Consider the following 22,932-nt stretch of genomic DNA (forward strand, 5'->3'; position numbering starts at 1 on the left):
CACATTGACGCAAGCACAGAAACACACACACACAAACTCCCTCACCCCATTTCCCTTCCCCCTCCAGACAGGGGATTTTTTTTATTTCATCATTACAGAGCAAAAACTAACATCTTATCCATATGCTTACATGTACGTAAGCACAGCGCAGCTCCGTTCTGACCGGTACTTTTCCAGTCCGTCATTTAACGATGGTGGAACAGGAGCACTGCAAACGTAATAGATTCTCACAGCGAATCTAAGGGGTGTTTTAAAGCGTTGCCCTCCGGTGCCATTTTGATATGCTAACTTCATATCTAGTCGCAACAGTGTTCTCTCTAAGGATGCCGTCTTGGATCTGCCTCGAGCTGATCATCAAGCCTGCGTCTGCTTGTAATGCTGCTAATAACTTTCATCTTAGAGCTAGAATCAAACAACTCGTCAACTCTTGACATGCACGCGGCGGCGAAAAGTACATAAAACAAGTAGCAAATCTGTTACCCTGTGCCCCAATATGTTTGTTCTGATATTGACTTAGAAAACACACAGGTTGTTGTAAAGTTGTTGGCAGCATAGAAAATAAATTACTGGAACTGGTGAGGAAAAAAACTCTGACTGCAGCAAATTGACTGCAATCTCATGGGTCCACTCAATATGCCTGAGTGATTGTGTTTCTATACTTTTGGGTGTTTTTTTAGGGGAAGTTCCAAATGGCACCCTATTCCCTATATAGTGCACTACTTTAGACCAGGGCCCAAAGTCAATAGGGTGCCATTTCGGAGGCGGCCTTGGAGAGCTAACGACAGAGGATTTGTTTTTGTTGACTGAAAAGGGATGTTTGGTCGGTTCTCTGATCGTGGAGTTCTTGATTGTGGTTCCGTGTCAGCTGAACTCCTTAGCACCTCCAGAGAGCTGTCTCAGATCGAACACACACACACCCACACCTTTTCAACCCTATCGTCTGCACGTGAGCTCGTCTCGCTTCAGTGCTTCTCCAATGCCCCGTTAGGATCTACTCTCCATCGCGGGGCTCCCGAGTGGCACGGCAGTCTTAAGGCCCTGCATCTCAAGTGCTGGAGGCGTCACTACAGATCCTTGTTCGATTCCAGGCTGTATCACAACTGGCCGTGTTTGGAAGTCCCATAGAGCGGCGCACAATTGGCCCAGCGTCGTCAGGGTTTGGCCGCGGTAGGCCGTCATTGTAAATAAGAATTTGTTGTTAACTGACTTGCCTAGTTAAATAATGGTTCAATTAGAAAAACAAAGTGGGGCTTTTGTCAGTCTGCAATGTTAGACTAAGAACAGAATGTCTGTACACTTATTTGATGCGTTTTAGTGAAACGATATATACATATGTATAATCTCTGTGTCATCTCTCTCAGTTTTAGACCTCCCCCTTTGCCAGGACAGTCTGGAGTCAGAAGACAAGCCCTCTGCAGTCCCCTTCTCCCTGTTCCCTGACCCTCGCCTCTGGAGCCCTAAAACACGTCGCCTGGAGGTCAACGTCGTCCCGCGCCCGCGCCCCTCCCCTATCCGACCCCGCATTGACCCGTGGAGCTTCGTCTCAGCCGGGGGCGGGGGGTATGGTGTTGTCCAGGGGCCCCGGCGGTCAGACTGCCACCTGCTGGGGTACCAGCCTTCGCCAAATAACCCCTTCACGAACTGTGACCCCTTCCCCTCCCCGGACTGTGACCCGTTCTCCCTGAGGGCCTACCCATCGTCAGGCATCACGCGCGACGCACCGTTGCCCTTTGACCCCTTCTCTGCGCCGTTTCCTACCTCCCGCTCAGCGCCTTGCTCCACCAACGGGTCCCCGACCCTGCCCACATTCCGGGTGGCACCCCTGAACCCGGCTGACTCACCGCTCATCGACCTGGGCTGGGCTGCTGCGTGCGGGGTCGGGGTCAAGCCCCTGGATGTCACCAAAGAGAAGACGCGACCCAGGAAGACTCTAGGACTCAAGCCCTTCAAGTCCCCTACGCAACTCCGAGACGATCGCTTCTAAACTAAACCCCCAACCCCCCCCCCCCCCCCGAGAGCCGGAGCTTGACTTTATCACAAGAGTTTTTAGACATTCTTTTTTTTTTAGGAACCCCCCCCCGCACCCTAAATGGATGGACCACAGGCTATGTATATACTGTGTTAGGAATGAGTCCTTTTCAAAACAAAAATGCACATTTCCCCTGGAGTGGTTTTGACTTGTCCTCCATGTTGCCTTAGAAACCAACCAGGAAGCTAATCCTGCTAGCCATCTAGCCCAGTGACAATGGATTGTTGAAGTGGGAGCCCTGTGCACAAGAACCAACGCCTTTTATTCCAAACAAAGGATTCCTCTCTCTCTACTCTCCTCTCTTTTCTCTCGTTCCCTCTCTCTTGCTCCCTCTCTCTCATTCTCTCTGGAGAGTCAGATCAGTGAGCATCTCCAGACTCAATCAGACACCTCCCCATCTCCCCCACTCATTTCTCTCACTACTTTTGAAGTGTCTGGAAACAGTGGCTCGCTTTATCTTTCTGTATCCTCCCTAGCTCTGAAAGCATCCTTGTCTTGAGTGGTGTACCTACTTTCAGGACCTATTTTCGATGATTTGGCTTAAATGTGCAATGGACTGGGAGCTGACGTGATGATGAAAGTCTTACCCTCTATAAGCAGAGTTGTCTCTCAAGCATTTGACTCTCTTTGCAATAGACTGTAGGTGGGTCAACGTGAGAGAGCACTTCAAGAATAGCTACAGAGGCGCCATAAATTCCTTTTAAACTTTTCTGCATAAAGCAAAAGAAACCCAGAGCCCAGGCATTCCACTAGGAAGCAGATAACATTCTGACGACAATCCCAGAATGCGACTGATTTGTTTAGCAGGTGACAAAGCATCAGGAGACGAGTGCCTCGGCCCACATTTTTATACATGTCCCTCCCTACAGTATAGCAGAGTGGTATGACCCATAACCCTAGCCCCTCACATTTTTCCAGTATAATGTACCAGGATTGGTTCTGTCCGGTAAATCTGATTGGATTAAATCCAGGAAGTGACCAATTGGCATGTTAGGAGGTACGCTACAGTATAATGGCTCGCAAAAATTTTTAGTTGAGACCCCCCACACACACACACACACACACAAAAGCCATGTCATTGGAATACATTGGCTGTTCCATTCTAGGGGAAGAGAATCGACCCGCGTGGCAAGATTTGTGATTAGTCTTAATAACTGTGCTGACGAACCGGGTGATAATATTTAATTAGGGTTGCGATAAAGACAGGGTTAATTTAATGAATATGGAGATATGCCTAATTAATTACTTTCCTCCAACATAAAGTTTGTATTTAATGAGTCAGGATCTGAAATGGGATTTAAGTGGCACTGTGTGTTTTAGTGGATTCCATGGCAGGAGGCCCCTTCAATGTGATGGCACATAATTTCCTGATCATGTGACCTGACCGGGGGCCCAGAGTTCTTACTTCCGGGTCAGGTCACATAGTCAAGGCCAGGAGTTGTTCTTGACTATCATTCATATCCCACTTGTTCTCAGGTCAGGCTAACTGCTCTTCTCTTGAGCCAAAGAGGTTGGGTCTGTTATTGACTCGTGCCATTGGCTAACAGACTACTGACTGGACTGAGTCTCAACCGATAAGGTGCCTCCCCTCTCTACCTCTCCCCTTATTGCACATAACTACTTAGAGACCTATCACGTTTAATCCAGATGGTCATTCTTACTGAGATTTGTTTGAGAGGCCTATTTGGTTTAAGACTACAGTATGTCATCCCACATTTCTTCCTCACTATTACATGTCAGATCATGAACAGAATGTGAGCATTTACTCCAGGAGAGGTTACATGCACTATGGCATTTCATTTGTGGTTAAACTGAGGTTAACAGATATCGGCATTGAGGTAAACTGACACTGAGCCTATATAGACAGTCCAATGCAACTCTCAGTAGTGATGTAGTGATCGCCAAAGGACAAGGAAATGGGCAAGAATATGACACATTTTGGATTATAAAAGCATCTGCAAACAATAATTGTGTTCACATTCATCATAGTATTACATATTGGCATTTCAAAACGTCCCTTTACAGGTTGGTTTGTGTATTTGTAACCCTGTGACACTTTGATTTAAGGCTTTAAAACACAAAAATACACCTTTTATTTCCCTGACTTAAGGGTCTAAACCGATGTGTCGTGCATGTGCATCAAAGAAGTAGTGCACTTTGGACCACAGCCTATAGGGTCTCTGGACTTAAGTAGTGCACTATATAGGGAATACAGTGCCATTTCGGGACGGAGAAACTGTCAGTAAACAGAAAATGAATACAGAGCTCCTTGGCTCTGGCCCCCTGGCTTTTCCATATCCCATCCCAGTCGTCTAAAGCAGTGACAGGTGTGTTATTGCTTACAATACTAATCCACACAAGACCCCTGCGCTATAACCTCGTCATACAAGTCGACAGGCGCTACATCCTCCCATCGCCATTATGTGGTTTTGTGTCGCAGTTACAGCCGGCCCCTGCAATTCCCATAGCGACAGGATGAAACCGAAACTGATGGTCGCAATTGTAGCAAGAGTTTTCAGTATTGCTGCCTGTCTGTCACGTCAAGAGTCTAGGCCCTAGCCCTCATATCCGACTCAGTTCTTCAAGGTCTTATCTTTAGACTTTGATTTCCCTTAGATGCCACGCTGTCAGTCAGTTGGATACGTCAAAGTCCTCAAAGGCTATAGTGTCATATACAGAGAACCCAAAATGTGCTCAATTTAACTTCTTAACTGTTGTGAGGTATGTTTGCCCTACTAAGGGCAGAGTCGCTATACACTTATGTGACGATCTTGTGAAGATTATATCAGTTTGACTATATTTTATCATCTTAGGTCAAAAGTCAGAGTGATCCATTTGAGGAGTGTGTTTTGATTTTGGCAAGCCATCAGACAAACCGATACAGTGGAATCAACCCTTCATTTTGGATGCTCTTACTACACTGATCCTGTAGTGAGATTGAAAATGTACAATTTTCTTGAAGTAACTAGCTGTTAGGAAGCTGAACTGACGTTCAAAGACGATGACCTTGCGAATGACCTTTTGTGGTTGTACAAAAACTTCAGATTCACTCATCTCTGGATAGAATCAAATAAACCTCAGGTCCTTGGCCTGTTCCCCTCTGTTTCGCTTCATGGTCTTCTAACCCTGGTCACAGTGGTGACAGGTTTTTGGACAGGAGACTCGATTCCTAGAACGCTGTCGGGTCGCTCCGCTGCCCGTCCCTAGATTGATGCGGATGACATGCGGCGTTCCAATAAAGATACTCGTGACGAGTTGTTTGTGACGCACTGCCCTTTCAGGCATTGCCTCATCCGTCATCAGGAATCAATGTCCCCATCCGGGCTGACAGGCCAAATGAAACAGAGCTTTGCAGAGGAGGAGAGGAAGGTAAACCCAATAGACCATGTTACGACTACTCAACTACAAATACTGGCTTCATTCAGGCTTACTTTGTCCATTCATGTCGAGCTTTGAGGCGTGTCAGTTATTAACATTAAACCAAATCACTGAAACTCTTTTTACTTTCCCATAGCAAATCGCATCGTGTCTACTACATCAATTTCTTCCGGCTCTGTCTCCTTCATGGTTAATGGAGACTTGGGGTCAGGCGCAGCTCATTTACCCAGTGTCCTCGCTGCTTACCTGGACTGAATGAATCAGCTGTTCATTCAAATAAACCTGATTAAGGACTCCATTACCATCCTTTCGTACCCAGCTATTATCACCAGAGGGGGGATTATTTCTCTTCGTGGACCGCATTAAAAGGCAACACCTGCCCCTGTCTCTTTGTTCTGCATGATGTCATCAAACAAAATGATTAAAGATGACCTTTACGAACTGTGGCGAGACAATGGCCTCTAGGGAGCCAACTACGTGTCTGTCTGAGTCTAAGCCAATACCAGGTGTAGCCTAGTTCTGAAGCTAGCTCTTAAGCGTAAACATTATTTCTCATCCGTTTCGGTCTGAACACTCGAGGTCACCATCTGTTGTCCTCTTGTTCAAATGATAACACTTAAAGGGATGGTTCACCCATATTACAAAATGACACACTGCTTACAGGGTAAGGAAACCAGTCTATGGACAAGGTATGACCGCAATCCATATTTTGCTTTTTATTTCCCTGGTACTGTTTCCAAATGCTAACATTTGGAAACAGCGGCTACCCAGAATTCAGTTTAGTTCATGGAAGTGTGAGGAAACGATGCATGGACCAATCTGTGTGGTTATTTAGTTCCAAGGTCTAAACGACTAATTGTTTCACCTGAAGTACTACTTTTATTTTGAATCAACCCTGTGCCAAAGACACGATCCCTGTACACAAAGCATACGGAGCACAGAATTTGAATCTCTCTCTTATGGAACTGTCAATATTTTAAGACGTTGATGGAAAGAGAACATTATCCAGTCAACACTAATTAGACTGAATCAGATCAATTAAGTGTCTGAATACTCTTTTCCTTGCCCTTTGCTGAATTTGAATAGACCTCATTACATGCTGACAAGGTTAAACGTTGCTATCGGAACAACCTAGGTAAGAAAAAAGAAAAGAAAAAAACCTTTGTTATTCAAGGTATTTGGGGGTATTTGTAGTGGGTGGTCTATTTCAGGTGCTGCTTCAATAAAGTTTTGAATTCAAATTCATCAAAGAACAAGCAGCCGATTTTAAAAGAGGACGGTGCAATTCCCTGGGACTTTGTGGAAGAACATGTGGGACTCCCACTCAGAGAATCACAGTACTGTATAGCACTCCTTCCTGCTGTGACCGGCTCCCATCAGCTTACAATGGAGTTTTAAATAGGGGGACAAATGAGAGGATATATTTATAATGGGCCTTTTTTTTACACACTGGACTGAAAACATTTTGAAGAGGGCCAGAGACAGAGTCTACATTAGGATGCTTGATTGCTTCATATTTTTTGGGCGACCTGGTTTTTAATTTGTATTTTTTGTGTTTTACTTTAGGTCTTCACTGGAGTATTTAAGATAAAAACAGTATGGGTGCTTCACCAGGGGCGAATCTTAACATTCCTGCTTCCAAATTGAACCAAAATGGTTTTGTATCACACACATCTCTCTAGGCATCCCAGTATTTCTTTGTAACAGAAAATCAAAGACTACTTTTATACTATAGTTAGATCATCAAAAATATAGTTGAGAGATATCCTCCTGACATTGAACAAGATCCCAAACTGAGATCCCTTCGATAGCACCCATACTGTGCATAAAACTGCTATCTACCTAGACATAGATGAGGTCTTCAAGTTTCACTGAAACAAGATTTGACAACGGTGGACATTTTGTGACCTCCTCCCTGTCTTTCTAGACTATCTATTTGCTTTGTGTTCTGTTCAACATTCCTTTCTGAATCATTTTTTGTTTGTTTCAAAAGCGTATGTTATGTCAGTGTTTCTTAACCCTGGATTTGGAAACAGTGGGCTATGTGATGAAATGTTGCGTTGCCTCAAATACTGCAATACAACTTCCAGATTTGGTTTCTGCTCGTATGAGCTAGGTTGTTTTGTCGTTAGGCTTTGAGATGATGTTGTCGTTCATTGTGTTGTGTGTTTGTGAAATTTCGCACTGGGCTGGGCCTAATCAAAAACTATTTTGTTGTTTGTGCGTCAGAGGCGTGTATGTGAGAGAATGTGTGTCCTTGTTTTTTTTTGTTCTTGACTATTTTAATTGGGTTTAACCTGTGAAATACATAAAGGAAAAACTCAAAGAAAACGAGACCAAATAAAATATAACAACCTTGACATGTGTGGGTTTGTTATTTTCGTTTTTTATTTTTATTCAAAAGCCAACAATAATAAATACATTATTTTTGTACTTTTTTGAAGGTGTTGTTCTTCTGCCTCAACTCATGTCAAAATAAGTCCCCCACAAGCTGAGAAGGGGTAAAACGGCAATGGTGTGTTGCGCATGGCTTGCTAACCCACATATGGCGCTCATGCAGAACTTTTAATTTGACATGAGGTGAAGCAGCGAGGAAGTTATATATATATACAAAAGCATGTGGACACCCCTTTAAATTAGTGGATTTGGCCTTTTCAGCCGCACCCGTTGCTGACAGGTGTATAAAATCGAGCACACAGCCATTCAGTGACTTTCAACGTGGCACTGTCATAGGATGCCACCTTTCCCAACAAGTCAGTTTGCTAGAGCTGCCCTGGTCAACTGTAAGGGCTGTTATTGTGAAGTGGAAACGTCTAAGAGCAAAAACGGCTCAACCTCGAAGTGGTAGGCAACACAAGCTCACAGAACAGGACCGCCGAGTGCTGTAGCGCGTAAAGATCGTGCCTCTGGAAGCAACTTCAGCACAAGAACTGCTCACCAGGAGCTTCATGAAATGGGTTTCCGTGGCCAAGCCACTGCGCACAAGCCTAAAATCAACATGCGCAATGCCAAACTTCGGCTGGGTGCCGAACAGTTTGGGAAGGCCCTTTCCTGTTTCAGCATGACAATGCCCGTGTGCACAAAGTGAGGTCCATACAGAAATGGTTTGTTGAGATCAGTGTGGAATAACTTGACTGGCCTGCACAGAGCCCTGATCTCAACCCCATCGAACGCCTTTGGGATGAGCCAGGCCTAATCGCCCAATATCAGTGGACGATCTCACTAATGCTCTTACGGCTGAATGGAAGCAAATCCCTGCAGCAACATTCCAACATCTAGCGGAAAGCCTTCCAGGAAGAGTGGAGTCTGTTTATAACAGCAAAGGGGGGGACCGACTCCATATTAATGCTCATAATTTTGGAATGAGATGTTGGACGAGCAGGTGTCCCAGTCATGTTGTGAATGTCAGGTGAGGAAAGGCACAGTGTGTCTTTTTGTATTCCTGAAATGATTCTTATGTGATATGAAAGTTCCAAAGGTTTACAAAACCGTATCGTAAACGAGAGTAATGGACCTTCATAAACGTTAAGTGTGCTAACCGTAGAACACATTGGCCGCGCTGTGACATACTGTATAGTTTTGACTCAGACCCCGAGGCTGGGTATGCCCGCTTGGATTCTCTAGAGAGCTATAGCACTTCTTTGTGGATACATTGTTCCCAGCTGCATTAGGACGAGCCCACTCAGACAAATTAAAATGGAATTGTATTCAACATGTTGCCTTGTAAGGGGACTGTTTTTAAAACGGTGAATAGCTACAAAACATCTCTTGAAAATAAAGGTGCACAATACATTTACGTGATGCTACAACCAATCTGTAGGAGATAATATAAATCTGCACAGTGCATATAAGGTGGTGAAAATGTCCACAGCGATTAGGCCTACACAAAGTCATGCTCAGTTGAAAGCATGGGTATTTATTTGAATGCTATGTGTTCCATCCATGGCGAAGCGTGTTCTACAGGTGACAGTGCACTGTGTGACTGTGTTAGTGCAGTTGTGGAGACGAACGCTTCTCAGCTACACGACAAGTGATGAGGTGAGGAGCCGTGTGCAATGAGTGTCTACTGAGGTGTGTGTGCCTATGCGCACAGCTTGTATGAGGGGGCTGAGTTCACAGACCCATTCACTCCCCACACACACACATCCGAGAGTGTGTTTTTGTCTTCACTGTCAGTACCCTGTCTCACGTCACCTCACCTTGTTTACGCTGTGACTAAGACAAGCCAGGCAGAGAAGTCACAAGTTGTTACAATTTGTGGAAATACAGTGAGCTCCAAAAGTATTGGGACAGTGACAATTTTGTTGTTTTGGCTCTGTACTCCACCACTTTTGGATTTGAAATTATAGGGTGCTTTCATCCATATTAGGTGAACCATTTTAGTATTTGGTCCCATATTCCTAGCACGCAATGATTACATCAAGCTTGTGACTCTACAAACTTGTTGGATGCATTTGCTGTTTGTTTTGATTTGTGTTTCAGATAATTTTGTGCCAATTCGAAATGAATAGTAAACAATGTATCGAGTCACTTTTTTTTAATGGTAGACTAAGAATAGAATGTTTCTCAACACTTCTACATTAATGTGGATGCTACCATGATTACGGATAATCCTGAATGAATCGTGAATAATGAGTGAGAAAGTTAGAGGCATAAATATTATACCCTTACCCACAAAAGGTTAACATCTCCTGTCATTGTTATGGTGAGAGGTTATCATATCTTGGGGGCATGATATGTGTGTCTAACTTTCACTCATGCTTTTGACTACTTTAATACACATTTAAGTGAATTTGTCCCAATACATGGGGGAGACTATATACAAAAAGCGCTGTCATTTCTAAACGGTTCAGCCGATATGGATGAAAATACCCTCAAATTAAAGCTGACAGTTTTCACTTTAACCTCAGTCACTGTATAATATCGAATAGAAAATGCTGGAGCACAGAGACAAAATAACGTTGGTCACCGTCCAAATTCTTTTGGACCTTACTGTACATGTTGCCCTGGAACAAAAGAGTACCATATACAAAGATGGGCTATATGGCTGGCTCAGATATTCAATGCAGTGAAACTATACGCCATATACTGAAGTATATATACACACTGTATTGAGTATCTGGTGCAGCTAATGTAATACAGGCTATGTGTAAATTGATGGTGTTTCTAATGTTCCATCTAGGGTCACTAGTAATATATGTAAAAGGGGGAAACTATTTCAATAGTTCACTGTCCCAATACCAAATTGTATTGTTCAGAGGGTAGGGACACATTGCACATCCTTTGGTTTTCCCATAAAGCACATACACGATTTTACATAAATATTTGAAAATATAAAACTTAAATAGCTCTTCAACCACCTAACCTAGCATCCTCATTTCAAATGTCCATTATTCCTCTCATAGAGAGGCATGTTGCACACCCTTTATATACTTTTCTACATTGTAGAATAATAGTGAAGACATCATTATTAAAATACAAGGGGCATGCAATAGGCAGGTTGAGGACAGGCAGAAGTTCATGAACCAGGTCAGAGTCCGAAATGTACAGGGCGGCAGGCAGGCAGAAAAGGTCTGGACTGGGAGAGCTTGAAAACAGAGACTAGGAAAAACAGTAGCACGGAAAAAACACATTGGTAGGCTTGACAAGACGGACTGGCAACAGACAAACAGAGAACACAGGTATAAATGCACTGGGGATAATGGGGAAGATGGGTGACACATGGAGGGGGTTGGAGACAAGGACAAAGACAGGTGAAACAGATCAGGGTGTGACATGAAGGTCAGTCAATCCGGAACATTTCAAGACGTTTGAAAGTATCTTCAAGTACAGGCACAAAAACAATCAAGCGCTATGATGAAACTGGCTCTCATGAGGAGTGTCACAGGAAAGGAAAACCAAGAGTTACCTCTGCTGTAAAGGATACGTTCATTGGAGTTAACTGCACCACAGAAATTGCAGCCCACATAAATGCTCAGAGAGTTCAAGTAACAGACACATTGCTGCAAAGAAACCACTACTAAAGGACGCCAATAAGAAGAAGAGACTTGCTTGGGCCAAGAAACACGAGCTATGGACACTAGACCAGTGGAAATCTGTCCTTTGATCAAATCAAATGTATTTATAAAGCCCTTACATCAGCTGATGTCACAAAGTGCTGTACAGAACCCCAGCCTAAAACCCCAAACTGTAAGCAATGCAGGTGTAGAAGCAGAGAGGTTTGAGGCAGAGAATCCCAGTAGAGAGAGGGGAACCGGCCAGGCAGAGACAGCAAGGGCAGTTTGTTGCTCCAGTGCCTTTCCATTCACATTCACACCTCTGGGCCAGACTACACTCAATCATGGGACCGACTGAAGAAATGAGTCTTCAATAAAGACAAAGGTCGAGACCGAGTCTGCACATGGATATGCAGACCAATTCATAAAAATGGAGCTCTATAGGTGAAAGCCCTGCCTCCAGCTGTTTGCTAGGAAATTCTATCCGAAATTCTATCTTAGAAATGTATCCGGGTAGCTGGAAGGTAGAGCATTGCAGTAGTCTAACCTAGAAGTTACAAAAAAAATTGATTCATTTTTCTGCATCATTTTTGGACAGAGAAGTTTCTGATTTTTGCAATGTTACGTAGATGGAAAAAAAGCTTGAACAGTCTTGACAAAAGAGAGATCAGGGTCCAGAGTAACACAGAGGTCCTTCACAGTTTTAGTTTTTGAGACAAATGTACAACCATCAAGATTAATTGTCAGATTCAACAGAAGATCTCTTTGTTTCTTGGGACCTAGAACTAGCATCTCTGTTCTGTCCGTGTTTTTAAGTAGAACCTTTGCCGCCATCCACTTCCTTATGTCTGAAACACAGGCTTCCATGGAGGGCAATTTTGTGGCTTCACCATGTTTCATCAAAATGTACAGCTGTGTGTCGTCCGCATAGCAGTGAAAGTTAACATTATGTTTACAAATGACATCACCAAGAGGTAAAATATATAGCGAAAAAACACTGGTCCTAAAATGGAGCCTTGAGGAACACAGAAATGTACAGTTGATTTGTCAGAGAACAAACCATCTACAGAGACAAACTGATATCTTTCTGACAGATAAGATCTAAACTAGGCCAGAACTTGTCCGTGTAGACCAATTTAGGTTTCCAATCTCTCCAAAAGAATGTGGTGATCGATGGTATCAAAAGCAGCACTAAGGTCTAGGAGCACAAGGACAGACGCAGAGCCTCGGTCTGACGCCATTAAAACCAGTTGAGTCTATGGGGGCGCTATTTCATTATTGGATAAAAAAAACGTGCCCGTTTTAAGCGCAATATTTTGTCACGAAAAGATGCTCGACTATGCATATAATTGACAGCTTTGGAAAGAAAACAGTCTGACGTTTCCAAAACTGCAAAGATATTATCTGTGAGTGCCACAGAACTCATGCTACAGGCGAAACCAAGATGAAACTTCAAACAGGAAATGAGCAGAATTTCTGAAGCTCTGTTTTCCATTGTCTCCTTATATGGCTGTGAATGCACCACGAACGAGCCTGCCCTTTCTGTCGTTTCTTCAAGATGTCTGCAGCATTGTGACGTATTTATAGGCATATCATTGGAAGATTGGCCATAAGAGACTACATTTTCCAGGGGTCCGCCCGGTGTCCTTTGTCTAAATTGGTGCGTAATCTTCAGGTGCGGGCATTTTCTCCTGGGATTCAGGAGAGAAAGCACACTTCCACGAACGATATATCATCGAAAAGATATGTGAAAAACACCTTGAGGATTGGTTCTAAACAATGTTTGCCATGTTTCAGTCGACATTATGGAGTTAATTTGGAAAAAAGTTCTGCGTTTTGATGACTGGATTTTCGTTTTTTTTTGGTAGCCAAACGTGACGCACCAAACGGAGCGCTTTCTCCTAAACAAATAATCTTTCAGGAAAAACTGAACATTTGCTATCTAACAGAGTCTCCTCATTGAAAACATCTGAAGGTAAATGATTTTATTTGAATGCTTTTCTGTTTTTTGTGAAAATGTTGCCTGCTGAATGCTAACGCTAACGCTAAATGCTACGCTAGCTAACTACTGTTACACAAATGATTGTTTTCCTATGGTTGAGAAGCATATTTTGAAAATCTGAGATGACAGTGTTGTTAACAAAAGGCTAAGCTTGAGAGCTAGCATATTTATTTCATTTCATTTGCGATTTTCATGAATAGTTAACGTTGCGTTATGGTAATGAGCTTGAGGCTGTATTCACAATCCCGGATCCGGGATGGCTAAGTGCTAGAGGTTAAAAGGTCATTGACCACCGTCACAAGTGCAGTCTCAGTGATATGATGGGGTCTAAAACCAGACTGAAGCTTTTGTATACATTGTTTGTCTTCAGGAAGGCAATGAGTTGAGTTGAATGAGTTTTCCTAACATTTTTGAGAGGAATGGGAGATTCGATATCGGCCAATTTTTGTTTTTTATATTTTCTGGGTCAAGGTTTGGCTTTTTCAAGAGAGGCTTTATCACTGCCACTTTTAGTGAGTTTGGTACACATCCGGTGGATAGAGATCCGTTTATTATGTTCAACATGGGAGGGCCAAGCACAGGAAGCAGCTCTTTCAGTAGTTTAGTTGGAATAGGGTCCAGTATGCTTGAAGGTTTAGAGGCCATGATTATTTTCATCAATGTGTCAAGAGATATAGTATTAAAAAACTTGAGTGTCTCCCTTGACCCTAGGTCCTGGCAGTGTTGTGCAGACTCAGGACAATTGAGCTTTGGAGAAATAAGCAGATTTAAAGAAGAGTCCGTCATTTGCTTTCTAATGATCATGATCTTTTCCCCAGAAGTTCATGAATTTATCACTGCTGAAGTGAAAGCCATCCTCTCTTGGGGAATGCTGCTTTTTAGTTAGCTTTTGCGACAGTATCAAAAATACATTTTGGATTGTTCTTCTTATCGAACAGCAGTGAGGGCTCTTCGATACTGCAGTGCTGTCTTTCCAAGCTAGTCGGAAGACTTCCAGATTGGTGTAGCGCCAGAGCTCGGGTATTTTCTGTAGGAAGCTGGTTTCTTATGACAAATGTTTTTTGTTTTTAGGGGTGCGACTGCCTCTAGGGTATGACACAAGGTTAAATTGAGTTCCTCAGTTAGGTGGTTAACTGATTTTTGTAATCTGACGTCTTTGGGTAGGTGGAGGGAGTCTGGAAGTGCATCTAGGAATCTTTGGGATGTCAGAGAATTTATAGCACGGCTTTTGATGATCCTTGGTTGGGGTCTGAGCAGATTATTTGTTGCGATTGCAAACGTAATAAAATGGTGGTCCAATAGCTCAGGATTATGAAGAAAAATATTAAGATCCACAACATTTAATCCACAGGACAAAACTAGGTCCAGAGTATGACTGTGGCAGTGAGTAGGTCCGGAGACATGTTGGACAAAACCCACTGAGTCGATGATGGCTCCGAAAGCCTTTTGAAGTGGGTCTGTGGACATTTCCATGTGAATTTTAAAGTCACCAAAAATTTGAATATTGTCTGCCATGACTACAAGGTCCGATAGGAATTCAGGGAACTCAGTGAGGAATGCTGTATACGGCCCATTAGGCCTGTAAACAGAAGCTAGAAAAAGTGATTGAGTAGGCTGCATAGATTTCATGACTAGAAGCTCAAAAGACAAAAACAGTATTTTTTTTGTTGTACATTTAAATTTGCTATCATAAATGTTAGCAACACCTCCGCCTTTTGCGGAATGCGCGGGTCAATAGTGTAACCAGGAGGCAAGGCCTCATTTAACACAGTAAATTCATCAGGCTTAAGCCATGTTTCAGTCAGGCCAATCACATCAAGATTATGATCAGTGATTAATTAATTGACTATAACTGCCTTGGAAGTATCACAATCTCTTTCAATAATGACAGGAATGGAGGAGGACTTTAGTCCAGTGATTGATCTGATGAATCCAAATCTGTGTCTTTGTGAGTATGTGAATGGATGATCTCCGCATGTGTGGTTCGCAGAATGGAGGAGGAGTGTGATGGTGTGATGGTGTGCTTTGCTGGTGACACTGTTGGTGAATTCAAGGCACAATTTACCAGCATGGCTACCACATTATTCTGCGGCGATACACCATCACATAAGGTTTGCGCTTAGTGGGACTATCATTTGTTTTTCAACAGGACAATGACCCAACACACCTCCAGGCTGTGGAAGTGCTATTTGATCAATAAGGAGAGTGAGGGAGTACTGCATCAGATTACCTGGCCTCCAAAATCACCTGACCGCAACCCTATTTAGATTGTTTGGGATGAGTTGGACCGCAGAGTGAAGAAAAAGCAGCCAACTGCTCAGCATATGTGTGAACTCCTTCAAGACTGTTGGAAAATAATTCCTCATGAAGCTAGTTGAGAGAATGCCAAGAGTGTGCAAGGCCGTCATCAAGGCAAAGGGTGGCTACTTTGAAGAATCTCAAATATAAAATATTTTGATTTGTTTAACACTTTTTTTGGTTACTACATGATGCCATATGTGTTATTTCATGCTTTTGATGTCTTCACTATTATTCTACAAAGTAGAACATCGTAAAAATAAAGACAATCCCTTGAATGAGTAGGTGTGTCCAAACTTTTGACTGGTATTGTATTTTTTGTTTAAATAACTTAAAATATAATAGCTCCTTGACCATGTGACTGACCTTATTATTTCAAATTTTGACTTAGAATTTCAACAACTCCTTCATCACATGACCTAGGCACGTTAAACCAACTACGTATTGTTCACAGGGTAGGGACACACATTGTACACCCTGTGGCTTTCCCATAAAGCAACGTTAGGGCCCCATAATTTCAAAGGAAACAGCTGGAGGCAGGGCTTTGTCCTATAGAGATCCTCTTTTATGAAATGGTCTGCCAAACCACGTGAGAGAAGCAGACTCGGGTCTCAACCTTGAAGTCTTTACTGAAGACTCATCTCTTCTGTAGGTCCCATGATTGTGGCTCAGCGAAGGTGAACAGCAAGGCGCTGGTGAGAGGAAACACCCTTGCTGTCTCTGCCTGGCCGGCTCTCCACTCTCTCCCAAGACTTTCTGCCTCTGACCCGATTACAGAGGCTGAATCATTGGCCTGCACTCTCCCATGATGTCCACATGAGGGTGCATCACATCATGCCAGGCTTTGTTCACTATACTTGACTCCCTTGGGTGGGTTGAGTCACTAACTTAATCTTCCTGTCCGGTTTTGCGCCCCATAGGAGTAGTGCGGTGGGGGAGATCTTCCTGGGCTATACTCGACCTTGTCTCATGGTCGTAACCTAGTAGTCTGTTGATTTCCATTGAGGGGTGTGGGGGCTGTGTTTTGGCAACGTGGGTGGTGTTTATTCTGCCTGACTGACTCTGTCCCGGAGTAATTTTGGACAGGTCCACAGAGATGCCCAATCCCCCTTGTCTCAGTCCCCGGTATCTATTGTGTTCTGTATGATCCCTCTGATCCTCTAGCTCTCTGTTTCTCCTTTTACACACACACACACACACACACACACACACACACACACACACACACACACACACACACACACACACACACACACACACACACACACACACACACACAGTACACAGCGATTGATCGAGCTTAATGTTGTATATTTCTCATTCTAGGTAGAACAAAGGTTTATACCTAGCACCAAATGTGGTTCCCCTATGGGGACATGCAAGAGTAGTCTAAATGTTCTACTTAGCAGCTATTTTCCTAAGAGTGTACAACAATAATCCATTAATTTGCCATTCAGTTCCTGTGATGTGATGTGCTCAGTGTGTTGCTGGAATTCTGTAATTTGTCATAGTTTCTCAAATGTTTGGTTAAATTCAATTGAATATTTAACTGCAATTTCTAGTGGTATATTTCTCTTTCAAGTCCTTCCGTAGTTTGAATATGAAAGGCATTGTGGTTAATCTCTTCTATAGACTCCAGAAGTTTAATGTTGTGTTGAAAAATGTGTCCCGTGATTTCACTGGCGGGAATAGATGAATCTTTTTTTACTTCTAGTGAGCCAAAGAAATTGCATTTGATTTATAAAAACAGTTATTGAAGGATGACAGAAATAGGTAGGAGGGGGAGCTGTGGGATTATTTTTTTGAAGAGGTAGGGTTTATTGTTTTCAACAGGGACTCGGCTGTCTTAGCTTCAAGATGAGAATGAGAACAGCAGTCTCGGTTGAGTGACCCGTCTTGAAGCCCGACTGGTTAAGGTCAAGAATATCGTTCTGAGATAGCGAGAGTGTTGGTCATAGACAGCACGCTCAAGTGCTCTGGGAAGAAGTGATACCGGTCTGTAGTTTTTGACGTCAAAGGGGTTGAGTGTTGGTTTCTTGAGGAGGGGAGTGACTCTGGTCATTTTGAAGTCAGTGGGGACTCAGACAGTGATCAGGGATCAGTTGATGAGGGAAGTGAAGAATGGGAGGTCTCCAGAGACAGTCTGGAGAAGGGAAGAGGGGATGGCACTGGGCGAAAAGGGTCCATATCAGGGGATATCTTTACATTGCACGTTTTCGATATTCTAGAGAATACAGACCATTTCCAATGCATAGTTGGTATTGTGTGGATATGCACCATATCCTGACCAATTTGACCTTTTTTACTCTCCAATTGGTAGTCGCTGCATCGCCCGTAGGGACTCGGAAGAGGCGAAGGTCGAGAGCCATGCGTCCCCCGAAACACGAACCTGCCAAGTCGCACTGCTTCTTGACACACTGCTCGCTTAACCCGGAAGCCAGCCGCACCAATGTGTCGGAAGAAACGCCGTCCAACTGGCGACCGTGTCAGCGTGTCAGCGTGCATGTGCCCGGCCCGCCACAAGGAGTTGATGGGACAAGTACATCCCGGCTGGCCAAACCCTCCCCTAACCCGGACGACGCTGGGCCAATTGTACGCCGCCTCATGGATCTCCCGGTTGCGGACGGTTGTGACACAACCCGGGATCGAGCACAGATCTGTTGTGATGCCTCTACCACTGCGATGCAGTGTCTTAGACCACTGCGCCACTCGGGAGGCCAGATGTGTCTTTTAGACATAGATAATATTGGGATTACTCCAAATATCACACGTGGACATTTCCTATGGTCGGGATATGGACTCTTTCAATATCCTGAGATATGTGACATTCAGTGGTATAAAGTAACTAAGTAAAAATACTTTGAGTACTACTTAAGAAGTTCTTTGGGGTATCTGTTCCTTACTTTGCTATTTATATTCAGCACAGCGTCTGGAAACATGAAATATAGATGAATAACAAATTGGTAATAAACATGTGATAGACATGTAATAAGCAATGGCTTCTATTAAAGAGTTACACACCATTCACAAGAGACAGAAAAAAAAAAACTTAAAATGTAACAATTGTAACATTTAATGTTTTCCATTGCAAATCACTGTGTGGAGAAAGCGGACCCTCAGTTGTTGAGAGGGGAAGAGGTTCAGCAGTTTGAATTACTTAAGGACTATTAAAGAAAGACGCCTAAACTTCACTGAAAACACAGTACATTTTACACTTACCTGCTATGGAGACATGCTCCTTGATGGAGTTCCCACAATCCCGTGGCGCTATCACACCTGCCACATACACCTGCCGCCTGTTACATCAAGCTGAGGAAGGCAGTCAGTATGGGCTCTGCTGTCTGAGGGCAGCAGTGCTCGGGTCCTTCGAGGCTGTATGACACACTGGCAAGGAAGAAGACGACACAAATAGCAGGGGACTTAATTCACAATCTGCGCGCCTTCTTCCATCGCGTGCACTCTAGTCTGAGGTACAGAACATACACCAAAATTCATTAACCACTGCGGCAGGGGCAGCTTCATTACCACTGCAATCTGGCTGCTCAATTAGATAAAGAAGCTATTGAAATTCTTAGTCAATAACTGACACCACCTATTGTATAGGTCCTGGATGGCAGGAGAGAGCATCCCGAAGTTGGTTTGGGGCAATGTAAGTTGCCCGGTGGCGATTTTTATGAATTGTTCAGCAGTCTAATGGCTTGGGGGTAGAAGCTGTTGAGGAGCTTTTTGGTCCTAGATTTGGCGCTCCGGTACCGCTTGTCATGCTGTAGCAGAGAAAACAGTCCATGACTTGCGTGACTGGAGTCTCTGACAATTTTATGGGCCTTCCTCTGACACCACCTATTGTATAGGTCCTGGATGGCAGGAAGCTTGGCCCCAGTGTACTGGGCAGTTCGCACTACCCTCTGTAGCGCCTTACGGTCAGATGTGGAGCAGTTGCCATACCAGGAGGTGATGCAACCGGTCAGGATGCTCTCGATGGTGCAGCAGTAGAAACTTTTGAGGATCTGGGGACCCATGCCAAATCTTTTCAGTCTCCAGAGGGGGAAAATGTTTTGTCGTGCCCTCTTCACGACTGTCTTGGTACGTCTGGACCATGATAGTTTGTTGGTAAAGTGGACACCAAGGAACTCTCGACCCGCTCCACTACAGCCCCGTCGATGTTAATGGGGGCCTGTTCGGCCTGTTCGCCTTCCTGTAGTCCACGATCAGCTCCTTTGTCTTGCTCACATAGAGGGAGAGGTTGTTGTCCTGGCACCACACTGCCAGTTCTCTGACCTTCTCCCTATAGTCCGACTTCTCGTTGTCGGTGAACAGGCCTACTGTTGTGTCGTCAGCAAACTTAATGATGGTGTTGGAGTCGTGGGTGAACAGGGAATACAGGAGGGGACTAAGTACACACCCCTATGGGTTCCCAGTGTTTAGGATCAGCGTGGCAGACGTGTTGTTTCCTACTCTTACCACCTGGGGGCGGCCCGTCAGAAAGCCCAGGATCCAGTTGCAGAGGGAGGTGTTTAGTCCCAGAGTCCTTAGCTTAGTGATGAGCTTCGAGGGCACTATGGTGTTGAACACTGTGCTGTAGTCAATGAACAGCATTCTCACATAGGTGTTCCTTTTGTCCAGGTGAGAAAGGGCAGTGTGGAGTGCGATTGAGATTGTGTCATCTGTGGATCTTTTGGGGCGGTATGCAAATTGGAGTGGGTCTAGGCTGTCCGGGAGGATGCTGTTGATGTGAGCCATGACCAGCATTTTAAAGCACTTCATGGCTACCAGTGTGAGTGCCACAGGGTGGTAATCATTTAGGCAGGTTACCTGTGCTTCCTTGGGCACAGGGACTATTGTGGTCTGCTTGAAACATGTAGGTATTACAGACTCGGTCAGGTTGAAAATATCAGTGATGACACTTGACAGTTGGTCCGCGCATGCTTTGAGTACACTTCCTGGTAATCCATCTGGCCCAGCGGCTTTGTGAATGTTGACACGTTTAAAGGTTTTGTTCACATCGGCTACCGAGTGCTATCCTATAGTCATCTAGAACAACTGGTGCTCTTGTGCATGCTTCAGTGTTTTTTGCCTCGAAGCGAGCATAAAATGCATTTAGCTCGTCTGGTAGGCACGCGTCACTGGGCAGCTCGCATCTGGGTTTCCCTTTGTAGTCCGTAATAGTTTTCAAGCCCTGCCACATCCGACGAGCATCAGAGACGGTGTAGTAGGATTAAATCTTAATCCTGTATTGACAGTTTGCTTGTTTGATGGTTCGTCTGAGGGCATAGCGGGATTTCTTATAAGTGTCCAGATTAGTATCCCGCTCCTTGAAAGCGGCAGCTCTAGCCTTTAGCTCGATGCGGATGTTGCCTGTAATCCATGGCTTATGGTTGGGATATGTATGTACAGTCATTGTGGGGACGACGTCATCGATGCACTTATTGATGAAGCCGACAACTGAGCTAGTGTATTCCTCAATGCCATTGGATGAATCCTGGAACATATTCCAGTCTGGGCTAGCAAAACAGTTCTGTGGTGTAGCATCCACGTCATCTGACCACTTCCTTATTGAGCGAGTCACTGGTACTACCTGCTTTAGTTTTTGCTTGTAAGCAGGAATCAGGAGGATATAATTATGGTTTGATTTACCAAATGGAAGGCGTGGGAGAGCTTTGTACGCATCTCTGTGTGTGGAGTAAAGGTGGTCAGGATTTTTTCCCCCCTGGTTGCACTTGTGACATGCTGGTAAAAATTAGGTAAAACTGATTTAAGTTTGCCAGCATTAAAGTCCCCAGCCACTAGGAATGCCGCTTCTGGGTGAGCATTTTCTTCTTTGCTTATGGCCTTATAGAGTTGGTTGAGAGCGGTCTTAGTGCCAGCTTCGCTTTGTGGTGGTAAATAGACGGTTACGAATAATACAGATGAGAACTCTCTTGGTAGATAGTGTGGTCTACAGCTTATCATAAGGTACTCTACCTCAGGCGAGCAATACCTCAAGACTAATTTAATATTAGACATTGCGTACCAGCTGTTACTGACAAAAAGACACACACCCCCACCCCTCGTCTTACCAGAGGTGAATTATCAAATCGGTGTAGATAGCCAGAGCGAATGGACCCGAACGACTATACCACTTAGCTAAGCTCTGAATGACGTGAATAATCAAGTCAATAAATGTTGGGTAGTTAGTTAGATAGCATAAAGTAAATATACTGGCAAGTTTGATGTACTAGAAGTCAACTAAAGTTACAGTAGGTAGCTAACATTACGGCAATACATCCTGCTGTAATGCTATGCTATGCGGTTCATAAGGATAGCGTAGCTAACAAATTGTCAGCCAACATAACATGTAATGTAACTTATTTGATAAGTCAATACTTTATTACATTGCTCATGCTTGAGAAAAAGTAAAGATACCTTAATAGGAAATGACTCAAGTAAAAGCGAAAGTCACCCAGTAAAATCCCACTTGAGTAAAAGTCTAAAAGCACTTGGTTTTAAATATACTTAAGTATAAAAAGTAAATGTAATTGCAAAAATATACGGAAGTATCAAAAGTAAAAGTATAAATAATTTCTAATTCCTTAAGCAAACCAAACAGCACCATTTTCTTGTTTAAAAAAAAAGAAAAAGATTTCTGGATAGCCAGGTGCACACTCCAACACTATAATTTACAAACAAAGCATGTGTTTAGTGAGTCCGCCAGATCAGAGGCAGGAGGGGTGACCAGGAATATTCTCTTGATAAGTGTTTGAATTAAACTATTTTCCTGTCCTGCTAAGCACTCAAAACGTAATGAGTACTTTTGGGTGTCATGGAAAATGTATGGAGTAAAAATTTCATAATTTTCTTTACAAATGTAGTGAAGGAAATGTAAAAGTTGTCAAAAATATAAATAGTGAAGTAAAGTACATATACACCCAAAAAACTATTAGTACTTTAAAGTATTTTTTACTTAAGTACTTTACATCACTGTATATTTCCCTGTTCATCAAGCCATCATGCTAAGAATGATGATTTTTCTCTTTGATGGGGACATGATAAAAACCCTTCTGAACTATTTCTTCCTTCTGATTTGATAGTTCACATTTGACAAATTATTTTTGTCAATTTCCAGATGATGGCCCTTGCTTTCATTTTGGAACCAGGGATGATTTTATCCCTTTACACTCCTGGGAATTGCAGAAGGGAATAAAATGCCCACCCTGTAGACGTCTGTATCGGTCCGCTAATACAGGACTAGT

The 22,932-nt window shown here is 43.6% G+C and overlaps 1 protein-coding gene across 2 annotated transcripts in view; it reads left to right on the forward strand.

The window, feature by feature from the left end:
- The window catches only part of LOC110531839 (mitogen-activated protein kinase kinase kinase 11), a 39,522-nt gene extending 31,755 nt beyond the window's left edge, over window positions 1-7,767 (forward strand). For both annotated transcript variants that reach the window (XM_021615288.2, XM_036987701.1), the window contains exon 10: window positions 1,362-7,767. In XM_021615288.2, coding sequence (XP_021470963.2) covers window positions 1,362-1,984 — 623 coding nt within the window. In that variant the 3' untranslated portion in view covers window positions 1,985-7,767. The remainder of the gene's footprint in view (window positions 1-1,361) is intronic.
- The last annotated feature ends 15,165 nt before the right edge of the window (window positions 7,768-22,932 follow it).

This window comes from Oncorhynchus mykiss, chromosome 9, assembly GCF_013265735.2.
Source record: "Oncorhynchus mykiss isolate Arlee chromosome 9, USDA_OmykA_1.1, whole genome shotgun sequence".
NCBI lineage: Eukaryota > Metazoa > Chordata > Actinopteri > Salmoniformes > Salmonidae > Oncorhynchus > Oncorhynchus mykiss.